Source organism: Aythya fuligula, chromosome 6 (assembly GCF_009819795.1).
Source record: "Aythya fuligula isolate bAytFul2 chromosome 6, bAytFul2.pri, whole genome shotgun sequence".
Lineage (NCBI taxonomy): Eukaryota > Metazoa > Chordata > Aves > Anseriformes > Anatidae > Aythya > Aythya fuligula.
The window spans coordinates 4,099,272-4,115,706 of NC_045564.1; the positions used below are offsets into that span (position 1 = coordinate 4,099,272).

At 42.8% G+C, this 16,435-nt stretch overlaps 1 protein-coding gene across 2 annotated transcripts in view; it reads right to left on the reverse strand.

Annotated features, from left to right (window-relative positions):
- The window catches only part of PMS1 (PMS1 homolog 1, mismatch repair system component), a 43,501-nt gene extending 27,077 nt beyond the window's left edge, over window positions 1-16,424 (reverse strand). Inside the window, exons 1-6 of one of the 2 annotated variants that reach the window (XM_032190110.1) lie at window positions 16,079-16,173; window positions 14,766-14,825; window positions 13,867-14,020; window positions 10,941-11,123; window positions 8,869-8,971; window positions 7,311-7,474 (exon numbers count right to left, since the gene is read on the reverse strand). In XM_032190110.1, coding sequence (XP_032046001.1) covers window positions 7,311-7,474; window positions 8,869-8,971; window positions 10,941-11,123; window positions 13,867-13,998 — 582 coding nt within the window. In that variant the 5' untranslated portion in view covers window positions 13,999-14,020; window positions 14,766-14,825; window positions 16,079-16,173. Of the gene's footprint in view, window positions 1-7,310; window positions 7,475-8,868; window positions 8,972-10,940; window positions 11,124-13,866; window positions 14,021-14,765; window positions 14,826-16,078; window positions 16,174-16,364 lie in introns of those variants that run through there. The other variant, XM_032190109.1, reaches the window with a different exon arrangement.
- Between the last annotated feature and the right edge of the window lie 11 nt (window positions 16,425-16,435).

A 16,435-nucleotide genomic window follows, 5' to 3' on the forward strand; every position in this document is an offset into this window, starting at 1 on the left:
AACCCAGTCTTCTTTGTTCATGTATCCTGTGGTTGGTATTGTGTTATTTATCCTGTTAATACCGTTTCAGGGTGTACAGGTCCAGCAGAGCACGCGCTGCACATGAACTGCAGATTGGTGACCTAAGGTAGCTCTGTTAAAAAAACGCATTTCACAGGCTCACTAATTTTGTTCTACAGATTTCCAAAATCCTGTCTCCCTGGCACCTGAGACCTCACTTCAGAAAGTTAAATCTTTAGGTCAGTATGTTTCTTAGCTTTCCTGACTTAAAACTTGAGCCTGACAATTTATTAAGCTCCAACACAACTGAGAATATCCCTGCCTACTTGTTCACACGGCGTATAAACGGGAACAAAGCCAGGCAGCCACAGCAAGAGTTTGAATTCGGCCGAAGCGAAACAAAGCCATCACCTTGTACCACGTGTGTAACTGCTGCTGCCTGTGATGCACTGACACCCTGCTGCAAGGGCAGGCACGTTCTCTGCGGTGGAAGAAAATCTATCAGCTAAGATGAAGAAGACACCGAGATAAAGACTTAACCACGTTCTTTAAAATGCCAGCCTTGAAAAGTGGCGATGGTGTTTGACCTGCTCCAGGCCATGACTGGTATCTTGTTTTAAAAAGCGTGGCAAGCTACCTTAAGAAAAGAGAACTCCTGCATAATCCTCCCTTGAAAACAGAAATTGTGGCATTTTTGCAGTTTAGCTTACAGAAAAGCAATGCAACCCCTTACAAAATCCTAACTGATTTCTGCATACATTTTATATTTGCCTCTGGAGAATCTTTGCAACTGATGGTGGCTCAACCACCGGTGGAGGTAGAGAAGAGAGAAACTCTAGGCACTGTTTTTCCCCCCCCATGCATAGGCATCAGCCATTACAGCTATCACAGAAATTTGATGAAAGGTAACTATTTTCCACAGCACCCTTCATCCTAGAAATCCCGAAGAATTTCCTGCTCAGATTTCCCATTTGCGATATGAGAGCACCCGCCCGAGGAAGAGGCATTCTTGAGCATCGTGCCGTGGAGAAGCGCTCAGAGCTGGAAGGTAAGTTATGAGAGGAACCAGGACATGGTACAAGGAGCCAGGGCCATCCACCTGCTAACACCTATCTTCACAAGCTTTAAAGAATCACAAAGGCTTTTTTTTTTGGCTGCTTTACCCACATGCGTTCTACTATGGTGGATAGAGAAGTTCCATTTCCATATAAGAAAATAATAAGATAAAAAAGCAAACAATTCAACTGCTTAAAACAAACAAACCCAACAAACTACACAGTTTCTAATCCTAAATTGTCAGTTAAAGGATGCAACATCATCACAGTGATTTCCACGTTAAGGGCGTTCAAAAGCCTTTTGAAAGGTGCCAGTCAGTAGAAATACCAGGGAACATACCTAGCTGTGGCAAAGTACATTGCTAAGGAAGAGGGAAAACTCCCCGGCGGCTTTGGAAACATCTTTTTTGTGCTAAGCTTTCAAGCGTACAACAAAAATGTGCAAGCCTTACAAGAGCTAAAGGCACATCGCAGGCACTGCAGCACACGGGGCGTATGTGAAACAGTAATTGTTTTGAGATTTCAGGCATATACTGTGCTGTCATTTGAAAAAAGTGATGGATGAGAAACTGGAAACCTCAGGGAATTAGTAATAGGATATAAAGCATTTCACCTCTAGGTCACCAGTTCAAATTCAACCAGGTTGGTAGCGACCAAAAGTAGTTACCATCTGGCAGCTGTTCTCTGGCTGATGTAAATTGAGTTGAGGGTCTCAGCGCATTTCCTAGTGGACAGGTGTCCACATCACAAAAAAAACCCATAATTAACTCTCTGTTTGGCTTTCGCTGCAAAGCCACTGAGCACTGAGTGGAAGAAAAGACTGAACTGTACTCCAGGTCAGCATGAAAACACGTTGGTTGCAAAGCACTGCAGATTCTTAATCGTAATTCCCCTTTACATTTTAAAACATAGCTTAGGGAAGGAGTCAATTTATCATCATTACATTAACGGGAGCAGCCTTTCCAACTCCAGGAAGAGCTTGAGTGCTGCTGTTTCTGCTCAGCGTAGACTTCTTTTCAACATGCAGCTACGACAGAGTTTGGAAGCACAGCGAATGAATCTGAAGTGCAAACCTGTTATTAAAAATGGTGAGTTTACCCTAATGCACAACTCTGGTTATTCCATCCCTACAAACAAACAAACAACAAAGCCCAGTTACTACAGAAAGCAAACTGTTACTGTGCTCATGGACACGGACTGGGGGCGGCCAAGGCTGTCCTGTAAGAGGAGACTAATTGTAAAGCAAAAACTTGAGCTTGTAGCAGAGAATAACGTGGCATTTCCTCACAAAGAACTAAAATGGTAAGTAACTGCAACCCAAACCAGGCATCACATACATGCCAAAAAAGGCTGTTTCCAAATCTTACGTAAAGCTGATGTAAATCATTAAGAAGCATCTCCCCACGTGGCACACGCTCCAACTCATCACCCAATGGCATCCCTCGGTTTAAGGCCAAGCACAGCCACAAAAGGGGTCCGGGTAAGAATCACACCCACCCGCACAAGGGCTACGGAGGGGGCCACTGGCACCCCGGAGGTGTGAGCCACATCCCCCTGGCAGAGCGAGCAGAGAACAGCTGGGGGACACGGCTGGAGCAGAGCTGAGGTTCAACCTGATGGCACACCGGGGCGTTTCTCCAACATCACCAGCTCCTGGGGCTGCCGTGGGCTCCAGACGCCGTGCAGTGAAGAGCACAAAGGCTGTTGTTGTGGGGCTGAGCCCTGTGGCACCTCCCGCGAAACGCAGCCCGAGCCTGGAGGTGGCCAGAAGATGGCATCTCGGGCTGAAGGGTTTGCCGTGGGTGAAGCGGTAGCTGACTCCGGAATGTTCTTCGCACGCCTTCAGATAATGTTAACTTTAAATAAACTTGCTGAATACTCATGTAAATTATTTCCATTTGGCTGTCTCATTATTCAATATGCTTTCAAGGAACATGGTGATGAAAGAAGAAAAATACCTCTTTCTAACATAACCATACTGGCAAGAGGATCAACATTATCAGTATTCAAAGAATGTCTTGGCAGGATAAACCTTCATAAAAAGAAGGAGCACGAGCTAATCCAAGTTGTCAAAATAGCAATAGGACTTCAAGGGTTGATCTGCAAAGTGATTCATTATTTATTGCTTATGCAAACAAAACACTCCGAGCAGAAACAGCAACCAACTATTTCCTATCAGAAAGTCACTGACAAAGAGTACACGATAAATAAACCCTGGGAGAATTGATAAAAGGAGATCTGCTTTTCTTGCTAGAAAACAACTCAAAGGCAGGAGGAGTATCGCTCTTCATAGAAAGCAAACCAGACATTTAATGGACATATTTTCATTTGTACTAACATGGATGTGAGATGTGGTATAACAGCAAGGAAAAAAACATGGAAATTTCACTGAGAAGCATGAGATGAACACCATTAAAATCAATGTAGTGGAAATACAGCACGCAATGCGTTGTGGGTCCTAAAAATGCATATACATTCAACAGCTCAATAAGAAGCCTGATTTTCCAAAATGGATTTCTTCCAGAATCAGTTAGACAACCATTTTCAGATGCCGAACTTCAGACACGTTAATGAAGCTTTCAGCCTCATTACATTACATATTCTTCCTCAGTAAAGTGAGAGCTGTGCTTTCTTCCATTCTCCTTTCATTTCTTATAAAATGCAGGACTTTAAGGATTATTGTAAAATATGCTGCTTTTGTCACTTATTTTCAAGATCTTTTAAAAACATGTGTTGTGCTACCCTTTCTACTTTTTTTTTTTTTTAACCCATCTTTCCTCGTCTCCTTCTGCAGTACCTCATTTCTGCTACCTTCTTGCTCTTTTAAGCCTTGGAACCTGATCTCACTCCTGACGTGTATCATCTTCTATTGCAGCAGAAAGCATTGGCTCAGCCTCAAGAATTTGGGATTCTAGGAACTTGTTTGAATAATTGAACATACAAATTTTTTTTTCAAGTAATATATAATCCACGAGCTCCATGAAAAAATAAAGCTATTCTAAGAAGTTGATTCCTGGTACATGCCAAACAAATACAACAGCCACCAAAAAAATAAAAAAGACAACCTGACTCAGTAGAGTATTATCCTAACACACACATCCTGTGGGATCGTATAGGAGATGCATCATCTGATCTGAATTAATAATTGTAATGACAGTAATATTTAGCATCTGAAGGAAAATGAATTGCATGTAGACTTGTTGAAAGTAGTTATGCACTGGAATTACACAATTCCAAATTTCTGGAAGTGCACAGTGCAATAGGCAGTTTTTATTTTGCAAGGAATGACAGCAGTAGACACACAGGAATATGCATTCATTTGTTTTAAATAGTTTGAACATTATTTTATAGCAGTTTTGAAGCAGAGACAGACTACACTTTCTATACGATTCCTTTGGCCTTTGATATTTCCAGCTCAGCAATAGCTACTGAGCGACCTCTTGTGTTGAAAAATGTCTGAGCAGTTTTTTTTTTTTTTTAAACTAATTTTTATTTTAAATAAATTAAATTAATTAGGGCCAGCAGTGTAAAATGAAGAGCCGAAAAAATCAGCACTACTTTTGCCATTACAATGAATATATCCTGCCTGCAGAAAGCAGTTGTACTGATTTACTTTACCAAAGAAGCCTACCCAAACATGCTACTGGAGAATTTACCTCTGAAGCAGAGAGGACAGGACGCCTTCACACATTCCCAGCAACTGGAAACCAAGTGGTTTGGAGCACGGATGCATCACTTCCTAAGCTAGGTTGAGACTACTGCCTGAAGTGAGCTTCAAGGAGCCATTAAACATTTTTTCAAGTACTGCTACCCTCCCATGGCAAAGAACGCAGTGACAACTAAAGCAATTCTCTTCCTTTCTTTTTATATCAGAGACTCATGCCAAACCATGTAATATCCTCTGTTCCTAAGACTACTGGTCTGCAGAAGTATCACACATGCCATTAGATAATAATACATAGTTTTTTTTGTTTTTTTTTTTTTGTTTTGTTTTTTTATACATGATCAGTTCCCATACCATACACGTCCTGATCATTGCTTTCCCCCCCCCAAAGTTTTTTTTTCTCCAGCTTGCTGTTGTCCCACACTTTGAAGTACAATGTCACTATCAGAAAATATTTCACTGTCAGAAAAAATGTTTGTATGTGTACAGAGTTAACCTGGTGACAAAATATCCCTAAAAAGCATTTCCTAACCATTACCTCCAACAAAACCAAAGCAGCTTACAGGACACTGCTTGCATTCCTTCTGGTTCGTCAGCAAAAGGACAGGTTGGTAGAACGGAGCCATTTACATCTTCATGCATTTCTTTCAGCTTTAAGTGGGTTTTAGATGCCACAAAGAACTGAACAGTGATGTTGCAAAATGAGATCATTACCAAGTCCACTGCTCAATGAAAAAAACATACTATTGGGTCCTTAACTGAATTTTCAAAGCTAACGGCTTGCAGGAATCTATTTTGCCAGCTGAGCACAGCCAGCATCAAAAACATGCAATGCTTACTGTCTCAACATTTTTCTTGTAAGTGCCATGAAAGAGACGTGACCAACTTGCACATTATTGTCACTGCATTAAAATAGACATTAAAAAAAAAAAAAAAAAGCTATGTAGTAGCCTAATCAAGGGGGATGAAACCAAAATGCCATAGAAATCATCCGCAGCCTGTCAGTAGCAATCTCAGCACTGCTCCCCTTCTCATTTTTCCACTCCTCAAAAATCACTACTTCCTTACCCAGGAGACACGTTCCTATGCCTCTCTGCCAACATCCAGAGGCATCAATAGGAATTTCCAAACAGACCGGAGCACGCAAACTCTAAAAGCAACCATGCAATAGATGTCTAGATCAGCAAGGTCAGCTGAGCAACCACGCTCTGTACAATAAGCAAGGCATTTCCCAACACAGCATATCAAACTCAGGATCTGTCATAGAAGATAACAAGCTACAGTTGCCACACGGGGGAAAAAAAGGTCGACAGAAGGTGCTGTACTAAGCCCTTGTAGTAACCAGGAACCATAAATAAAAGCCCCAGCTTAACCAGAGAAAAATTGTACCACATCCAGAGAGCAAAAACCAAGCCACCAATTAAATATTAAATTAGTTCTATTAACCAACATTTAAGACCAATCCTGTGAAGCACTGCTAGATATGTCAGCGAGCTTAACACAATTTATGAAGCAAAAAATCCTGAGGTGTCTCTGGTTTTGAGCTTTTCTGTAGTCTCCATGAAATACCGCTGAATGTAGTTACTCAGCTTTGGAATACCAATTCCGTAGCCACAGGGCTAGCTTTTCGGTATTCACCACATCTACACTTTGATATTTAGAAATACATACCTAAATCTGATCAAAGTATGTTCTACAACTCCAGAAACAGATGGACAATCTGCTGTCTTTTCAAGAACGCACAGTGTAATTCACCATTTCCCCTGAAAAGGAACTCCTGTGTGAATGTTTGGTTGACAAGCAACCGATCCAAACCGAGCAATAAACGGGGAAAAAAACAAGGTCAACAACCAGAAGTTTAGAATAGAATTGCTGAGGGGTCTGGCCACGAGATGTCACTCTCGACTTTGTGGCAACTCGGGAATTCATCAGCGTAACTTCCCTCTGGTGTGTCAAAAGCAGGAGCACAGCCAGTAAAATTAGCTATGGGAAATTGAGGTCAGGTAAAGGAGACATGCTTGAGGTGTCACTTCTGTAGCTGTGTGTTAAAATTACTGTTCAGTAACCTGAAGTCAAAGTAGCCTCCAAGAAGCCTCTCAATTTGTTCTCTCAATTTCAACCAACAAGCTCAACTAAAGCTTGTTGTTACAACACGTTACTCTTACACCCATGTAGCAAGCTGTTTTGAAATTTTCAGCTTTTAAAAATAAAACCATCATTATGCATTGAGCTCTTATGACTCAGCACACAGCAAGCTACTTGCATGTGCTGTAGGTTAACACTTGAGTGGGCCCTTTGTCATCCTAAGAGCAGAGTTCTTTGTTCAGCAAACACCAGCTAAAAATAATGTTTATACTTCATACGTCTGCCCAAGATATCTGTTGGAGCAGAACAAAAGGCAGAGTGTGGGTTTTAGGAGTTTAAGATTAAAATCTGTAACCATTGTAAAACATACATATATAGAACAAAGAAAGAAGTGGAAGTCCAAAAGCAACTTATGATGAAAGAAACTTCCTAACTATTTGATGAACTTCATAAATTCCTCAGAAACTGAGCCTTAACATAGCTGACAGAGAAATAGTCATTAGTACCTTATTATGCGTAAAGATTATCCTCAGCTCTGGTTTTATGATGCCATATGCTATCAGAAGATCTTGGATTTTTTTCAGTTCTTCCTTGCATTTTTTATTTGTTGAGTAAAACTGTTTTCTTACAGGAAGGTTCTTAAACAACTTGAGGACCGTCACTGTTGTACCTGCAAGCGGGTGAGAAAAAACAAAACAAGCAGAAGTTACATTGAGTAAATAATTTTTTTTTGCACTTGAAGAGGACTGTATGCAGCCCACTGCATACAAATAACTCCTAGTAACACTAAATTACATTATATCAGCTCGAGGAGAAGAAATATACCAAGTTAGCAGTCATCTCACCAAAATCAGTGCCAACAGACCTCACTCACAAGCTTTGCCTGCCCTAATGTACCTCTGCTCAAGGCGCAGTGCCTGACAAAAAGAAGGGTATTAATCTACCAATACAACCATAAAAATTCCTAGTTGCCAAGTTAGATAGTTCCCACAGAATTCATTTTTCAACAGCAATTGTTTCACAATTTTGACAGAACTCACAGTAACGCAACTTACAGGCTCCAGACCAGGAGTTCTGGCTGTGGAAAAGACTGCAGCCTAAATCCTAAAAAGATTTCCTGGTTCAAATTAGCTCTCTGAGATGCAGAATTTTCAGATTCAGGCCTTTCTTTGGGATTTGTCCATTGACTAGCCCTAGGCAACTGCTTCTGACTTAATGGCTCCCTGCTGCCAGTCAGCAGACTGACAAGGAAGAGACAGGTCTGGCAGCCAGGCTCCCCTCCGGGTGTACAAGGCCCTCCTTGCTTCAGGGGGCAAGAATATTGACGAGCAGCTTCTGTGGCTCAGCTGGGATGTGCTGAGGGTGAGAACAGAGGTACCTTCACAGACAAGCAGCGACTGCTTCCTCAGAAGCCCACCTTAGTCACAAGAAGGGAGCAAACAGCACCTCCTCTGGGAGCACAGACCTGCTGGAGCGTGTATGTGAGGGGACAACGCTGTCTTCAACAGTCCTCACCGGGCAACAATCAGCCAACCAGAGCTACCAGCAGAACAAACGCTGCCCCAAACCCACACCAAGTCTGAAGCACCAAGGCCACCTCTGAGGCGAGGGCAACCTTTATCTTTCACACAAACATGCACAAGGATCTCTATGGCATGCCCTTCCGGGCAGGTTAAAAATAACTGAGGCTTTGCTCGGTTGGTCCTACAGCCACGCTGTTTCCAGCTACTCCCTCGTGTACAGGACAGCAACTCTTCCTCCTTTAAACAAGGGTTTTGCAATGCACAGAAACATTATTTTTGTTTTTATTTCCACTCTGCCAGCTCGAAGAAGAGAATCAGAGAAGGAGACGCTAGTTTCTAATTGCTATCTAAGGCAACTTCCAAGACATTCTCATGATAACAACACGTTCTCAGCTGACAGACATAAGGCAAGACACGTTTACAGCTGCCAAGATTTCACACTCAGCCTTCAAGTATAGAACAGATATTTCAACATCAAATAAGAGCCCCAGAGAAATAAAAAATACCTGTCTGAATGCAACGCTAGAGCGCGGCATCCTACCTTGTCCAAGATGAGAAGGCCTTTGGGAAGTTATGTGCCCACTGTTATCCAACGTATACTGAGTGCTGACACTATCAGCAGCTGTCTTTGTTGTGATCAAAACCTGTAAATAGTAAAAATAAATCATGTCAATCAAGGATTCCCAAAGATCAGAAGGGGCTTAAATAAGCTTCGCTTCCACTCTAACCATCACGTTATGTTAGTCACCACGATTACATTTAATGAGTTTATAGAACTCTTCTCCTACAGGTGTTTTCACAGTCACAGAACACATGCAGCGTTATCACTCAGTTTTTCCATCCATTTAACTAAAAGCCACGCATTTCTAACAGTGTGACAAAGTGCAAGGTATCCCTGGTGCCCACCAGGCACACTTCTTTGTCTTCTATTCTGAACAGTTTAAAGGAACAACTAAATCAACCGACCAGTTTGCACTTCCATCCCTCACGAGAGAAGACATGCTATGCCAGCTACATGGGATTACACAGACCCAGCTACTATCACACAAACAGAATATTATCTTTCCACACCCAACTGTATCTAGCAATCACGCAGCAGTGTGTTTTGTAAGCTATTAAGGTAATACTCCGACCATCTTTAGCAAGACCAATCGCACGCCAGAAGTTCAATCAAACTGCACCTCCCTGAGTTCAGGTACCAAGATTTTGAGTGACAGAGCCACTGTGCTTTAACCAACCGAGAGACAAAGGTTAGCAACTCCTACAGAGCTTCAGGATGTTGTGGTTTATTCTAGTTTCTCGTCCAAATCATTCTGAGTTCAACCTGTAATTGATTAATTGGAAATGACAATATTACAGACATGGTTAAGGGCCAGTAGTACAGTGCCTCTTAACTGAAACTTCAGGGGGCAGTTTGGGTAGGCTGAATGCAATTAACACCAAGAGCATTTAATTAATGTAATTACTGATCCATGGATTAAAGAAATGCCTACTAAAGTACTTAATACACTCAGAGCAACTCCCATCTCTTACGAAACACAACCTGGAGCTGCTTAAATGCTCACAGCAGATGGCATCCTGTTCTGACAACTTGTCTGCAGGAGCCAGTGATTGAGGGCTGGCATCGCCTGTCAAAACACCAACACTTCTGAAAGCATCTTTGGAAATCTCCATCCACACACACAACCCACTCCTGCTTAGTGCAACGCGAACGTAGCCCAAGGTAGCACGGAGTCAGGCACTCTCACCCCCTGACACCTCTCCTGACCTTGATGGTTGACACTTCCCCTCAGCCACTGACACCAGAACCTTCCTGCGGGATCTAATCCTCGGCAGGCTTAGGAAGAAGAACCCCACACTTGATGGTGGCACAGCACACGGACAGAAAGGCAGAGCACAATGGAACACGCAGACGCCATGCCCTTCACATGCAGCACGAACATTGCTGGGATGGCTTTGAACTAACGTGGCTGCTTTTAGTCAACAGCTTACGTCTGAAGCGTCCGTACCCTGTCAGCGTCAGGCAACACAAACACCGGGCTCAGACTGGGGCAGGCCAGGGTGCGGGTTCCTGTTTACTCCTCAGGACAACACCAGGTTTGTGCAACTGCTGCCACATACATGTCAAGGAGCGACGTGGAGCCCAGCAAGATCCCATGACTGCTGCTCACCTAGATAACATCAAGGCAGAAATCCTCGCTGCAACTGCAGCTATGTGGGCCATCAGTGCCCTGACTGAATCCTCCTGGCCACCACCTTCTGCTTCTTACTTTGACGTAGCTTAATGCAAGGAGCAAACCCAGCCACACTCTTAGACTTTACATTTTCTGTTAACTCTACAAAGGGCAAACTGGTGTACCAAGCAATCACGTATCTATCTATACCCTGACACAAACGAAAAGGACAAAGAAACACGAAGCAATCCATCCCTGCTCCATTCTGGCTGAGACAACTTCTTGGGTAGAGAAAGGCAGCACATGCAAGGCAGACTGTTCTGGCAGCCTGGATGGAGCCTGTTTTCTGAACAATTTGAACACTCTGCTCTGACATTTTATTAAAGCTTTCACAGACACGCACAAATCACAGAAGTCCAGACACACAGCAACTGCTCACCTCTGATATGCAACAAATTGATCCCAGGGCTTCCCCACGAAAACCGTACGTTGTCAGCTTTTCAAGATCCTCAGAAGAGCTAATTTTTGAGGTGTAGTGTTTAATTGCCATAACTGGAACATCAGTGACCTTGACTCCACTGCCATTGTCTCTTACTTCTATTTTGTCAAACCCATAATTCTCCTTAAAAAGAAAAGAAAAAAAAAAAAAAAGCAAACAAAAAAAACAGAAATTGATCACAAAGACAGACAAATGAATTAAGGCACCAAAAAACAGCTAAAAATACTGCTTCCCTCTTTTAATATTACATGTCAATCTGCGTGATTCATCTTTATGTGTATGTGATACATATTTTACCGAAGTCTGATTTAAATACTTCTCATTTCAATAAGCACCTGCATAAATAGTTACAACTCTGAAAACCCAGGCAATTAGAACAACTAAATGAAAGATGGAATTCAGATTCTGTAACATCTCACACTCAGCCTCAGCAAACAAATGCTTCCTTCCAGCTATATCATAATCTGCAGGTGTAAATCACAGCCAAAGAATTCACAAGCCAGGAGGTTAAAGTAATTAGAGCTGCAGGATCACTAACTAAACTTCTTTTACAGAAACCATGTGTGGCTCTTTGAAAAGATTATGATGTGACATGCAGAAAAGCACGCTGTACTGTGTGGTACATCTAGGAACCTTAAAACAGGTTTTACTTCGAAAAAACGTCTTGAGTGAGTGGCTACCATGCTTCCAGAGCATGTGGTGGGTGATCACAGAAAGCTAAACTGAACTAACTTTGTTGTTCCACCTGGACATATGCTAGAAGCAGTTAAGAAAAACAGGATGTACTCCCAGGGTTATTTCTCAAGGTAAAAAGTAATGCAACTCAAAACAAAAGGAAGGCATCTTAAGATAACACATGTATTCACATATAACCTGCATTATGAAACAGCAAAAGCCTCTGAGGCAGGCAGAGAATTATAAATATTTAGTTAATTGATATACAATAGAAACGTTGGTAGTTTTTGCTTTGAGTATTAATGAATATTGGTAAAGTTATCTTCAGGTGAAAAACAATGCTTCTGCTTATATTTGAGTCAAACTCCTACTGGGAAGCAACATGGAAACTGTGATGTACCTCAGCTGGACTTAAAAACACGTCGGGACATAGAAAGGGGAAATGTTCCACTCCACTGCAGTATGCAACAAGGCAGGGTTTGGGTTTTGCATTTTACCATGAACAACCGCCTTCAATTCCGACACTTGTCATTCATCTGCTTTGGAAAACAGTGAGCAGATTTATCTTCTTCACAACGTTACTGATTGGTTTTCCATTTCATTTCTAATGTTCTTCATTTTTACTCACGCACATTGTCTTAAAATATTAGTGTATAAACTTTGTATTTTGTTAACACCTTCCACTTGTGCTCCACGGCCTTAATCCCATGTGATGCTATGAGATGTTTATGCTATTCTAACAGACCACTGATGCCAAGCCATGTGGTTCAGCTCCCTCCTCTTTCACTCACGACTGCATGGACCCATCTCTGCTTCAGCTACAACTCTCTGAAGATCAGTTCAGCTCATTAAACTGGTACAACACAGTCCATCTTTCTTGCTGGTCTTTTGCATTAGCGAGATGAACTGATCACGAGAGGCAGAAAGGTCTAGCAGTATCAAGCACAGGGTTTTAGGTCCTTGCTTTTCAGGTGCCTAGATGGATCAGCTGTGTAGTGTAACCTCTCATGCTGAGCTACGCTTCTGCTGAGAGCAATCTAAGTATTAGAGCTCCCACTTCTCACGCTGGAGAAAAAGGAACAGAAACAGCCTGCCTTTTACAACAGCCATTTCATGTAACAGCAGCAAACCTGCAGCTAAGATCCATACTTTCTGAATCCCACCTCTGCTCCAAATACTACCATAGGCTGTTGCTCATCTCTCTGTTTAATTACAACACACGGGTGGAAATCAGACTTCAAAGATTAGTCTCAAATTCCCGTCGTTAGAGCTCAGTCAGTGAAATCGATAAAACCAATGCCTGTGGAGTCTCTGCACTCACACACAAGCAATTATATTGCTTAATCAACAGTTTTTAGCATTCTTCAACCTGAACCCAGGGCATCTCGTCAAAAATAAAACCATTGCTCTATATATGCTTATTGCACAGTCATGCTACTGAGGCAGCTGACCCTGCTGCTCACAAGGCAAGCTCCAGCGTGTTTGTCTTTCTAATAGCAACAGAGCTGAGGTTCAAATTAATAACTAGATAACACGTAACATCTTGGCCACAGTTCAGTTTTTGATTAAATGACTAAGTTTATATTGTAATGAAAGCAGTACCACGTTATCTAGAGCTACAGTACGAGCTGATGTGTTCCCCGGTCTTGTCTAAAAGCCATCTGACACACCACGCGAAGACAACACCACCTATTGGAGTTTGGTCAGCCAAGAAGGCAACAGGAATAAAACCCCAGCCAAAGCTTCCTGCTACAGCTTGCCACTGCAATGGCTTCTACCTGCAAACCACCTCACCTGCAGGTTACCTCCTGCCTGGCAGTAAAAACAAAAAAAACCTCAGTAAGCCAGTCTAGCAGTGAAACTCAAGTCCAGCATCTTTTAAAACAAGCTATTAGTCAGAAAAAAATAATTTATGAGTAAGAAAAGTATTAAATAAGCTGGCAATTCTTCTCAAGACACACTCAGCAGCACAAACACAACTTGTCGTTTCAGTGGGGCCTCAGAACATTAAGGGAAAATGATTTGGAACCACTTTTATTTGAGGTTAAAATGTATACTTATACACAATTATTAATACCCTCCCACCACCAAAACTACAACAGCCTAAAAAAATACATTGGCAGTGGAACAACCTTCCCGGCATCTTATTTTATGTATAATTACCTGCAAGCATACAAGAAAGAGGACTTACCAGTTTAACATCAATACTCGTGGCACTGGCATCCAAAGCATTTTCTATCAGCTCCTTCACCACGCTGACAACAGAGGTAATCACCTGAGAGCTTGAAAGGAGACGAACAGTTTCTGCTGGGAGCTGTTTCATAGTGGAATTAGAATTGGAGAAGCTGCGCAGAAACAAAGGAGAAATAGAATATAAAAGACACGCTACAAATCTGCATTTCTAAATAATTGTTTTACAGTGACTTTTAAATGTAAGTGACATGTAACGTTACAGCTAAGGAATACAATTTTCAAGACACACTAGGACACAGCTTTCTCTCCAGTCAGAGAGTTTGACTCGTGGAAGAAACAGTACACAGAGGTCTAGACTAGAAAATATTTTAAGCAGACTTAACTTCTACCAAAAAAACCCAACAAACAACACTTCAAGAATTCAGAGATGTAGTGAGGAAAGCAGTATACTATCTCACATATATAACGTCATCTCCTCTAAATTACCATAACATGTGACTTTGATCTTGCAATTATAACAGAAAAGACATTACATGGCAACCTGGAGTGCTATCAGAAATGTCTTCAGGTAGAGTACCTACCTAGCACCACGTCTAATTCTAGTGCTAATGACAAAACCTAAAACTTTTGAAACTTTATCATTTTTTTCTGAACTCTTTGTATAATTTTTCCCTGCGTTTGTAATTTCTGAGCTCCGTGCTGCTGACTGTGCTCTGCATATGACTCCCGGTAACCAAAAATTCAAGGAAGAAACGTGACTTGAAAGTAACTGCTTTGGATCTGGTGAGGGCAGCACAGTGGTGCTGAGAAAAGTTGTATTCATTGGCATTATGAACTACTGTCAGTAATAATGAAAAAACAAAAACAAAAAAAACAACTTCTGAATTATAACCTTACTTTTCTTATCAGACTTAGTATGTACCCGCAGGCAGCTCACTTGATTTCTGGGTCTTCCAACTGAAAATAGAGATGCCTCATATTATATGCCAATAGAGATGTTTTTATCAGTGAAAACACTTACAAAAGGCTACAAAATCCCAGTTGTATTATAATTTGAGACAACCTACCATAAAGATTGTAAGTGGATCTGCAAGTTTTGGCATATATTGATCTTTAAACACACAACTAGACGTGATTAACCAAGCTCCAGCTAAAATCTTTGCTGATCCTTGCAGCCTGACACAAGGAACTCAACCATAGCTTTTGCTTGTACACAAGAACGGGGGCAGAAAGAGCATTACTAGCTCTTTGTGCCTCAAGGAGGGTTCAAGCGCTACGTCACTCCGTCTTACAAGGAACGTTGTCTGTCCACAACAGCACCCTTTACTGGGAGATGTGGAACGGCCATTATTTACACTGAAAGACAAACAAACCCACAATCCCAGTTGACTGATTGCTTCAGTCCAAGCTATCTGCTGGAGGACAGCGTGGCTGGTTCCCTGACTGCACACTCAGCATCTGTCCCGAGGATATGAGCACGTGGGGAGGAATGGAGCAAACCCAGAGCTCTTCCTGACACGGCGAGGACACCGGGAGGGTGTGCACAGCAAGGGACTGTGGCCAGCACCCCAGACTACCCTGCAGGGTACGTGCAGCTGATACAATTACAGAACGCTTCTCTGCCTTGATATCCTTCTCAGAAGTGCCACTGTAAACATGAAGTACAAAACAAATACATGGTTACCTGCAAAACAAAACAAACCAAAAAAAAAAACAAACCACCACAAACCAATGCACAGCGTTTTGAAGAAGCAGCAGAATTAGCACTTTTCTGAGCACAGCACCAGAAGTTTTTTTTTCTCTTTATACTTGGCATTTGCATTCCAAAGAGGATTTGCCCTTTAGATGTGGTTAAGAGATCTGACAAATCATTTTCCCACCAAACACACTGACAAAGGCAAGGCACACGGGAAGACAGGCGTTAAAGGCTGCCCGATATTACTCGTCCAGAGGCACTCAGGAAGGCAGGTCAGGTCGCACACCTCACACAGGGCTTCTTCGCCAAGTGTTTTCTGCCTTACTAAGAGCAAGTGCCAGACTGCAGCCGTGCATTTTTATTAAAAAACATTGACTAAGCTGAGGGAGGATCTAAGAAGCAATGCTGCACACTCCCACACCCACTTCTCGGCCTCCTGGGGGTTCCTCTCTGTGGGAATTAATAAAAATAACACCAGAACAGCGCAGGGCAGCGCAGGGCCCTCTGCACTAACCTGGAAGCGATGGGGGAAGCCCCACAGCACCCGCAGGGCGGAGGGGCAGGCGTTACACGGCTGATTTTGGGGTCTGCCCCGCTTTATTTTTGAGGTTCCCGAGCAGCCAGGCCCGCTATGGCGCTGGGGGAGCCGGGCGCAGGCCTAGGCCTGGGCGGGCGGCCGGTGGCGGGCGGGCGGCTCCTCCCTTTTCCCCTTTTTTCCCTCTTTTCCCCCTTTTTTGTTTTCCCTTCTCCCCCCTCACGACCCATCCGCGCCCGCCCCAGCCCCGCCGTGCCCCCGCTACCTGCGTGCCCGCCGCTGCCGTGGGCGGCCCCGGCTCCTCCCTCCCTCCCTCCCTTTGCCTTTCCCTTCCCT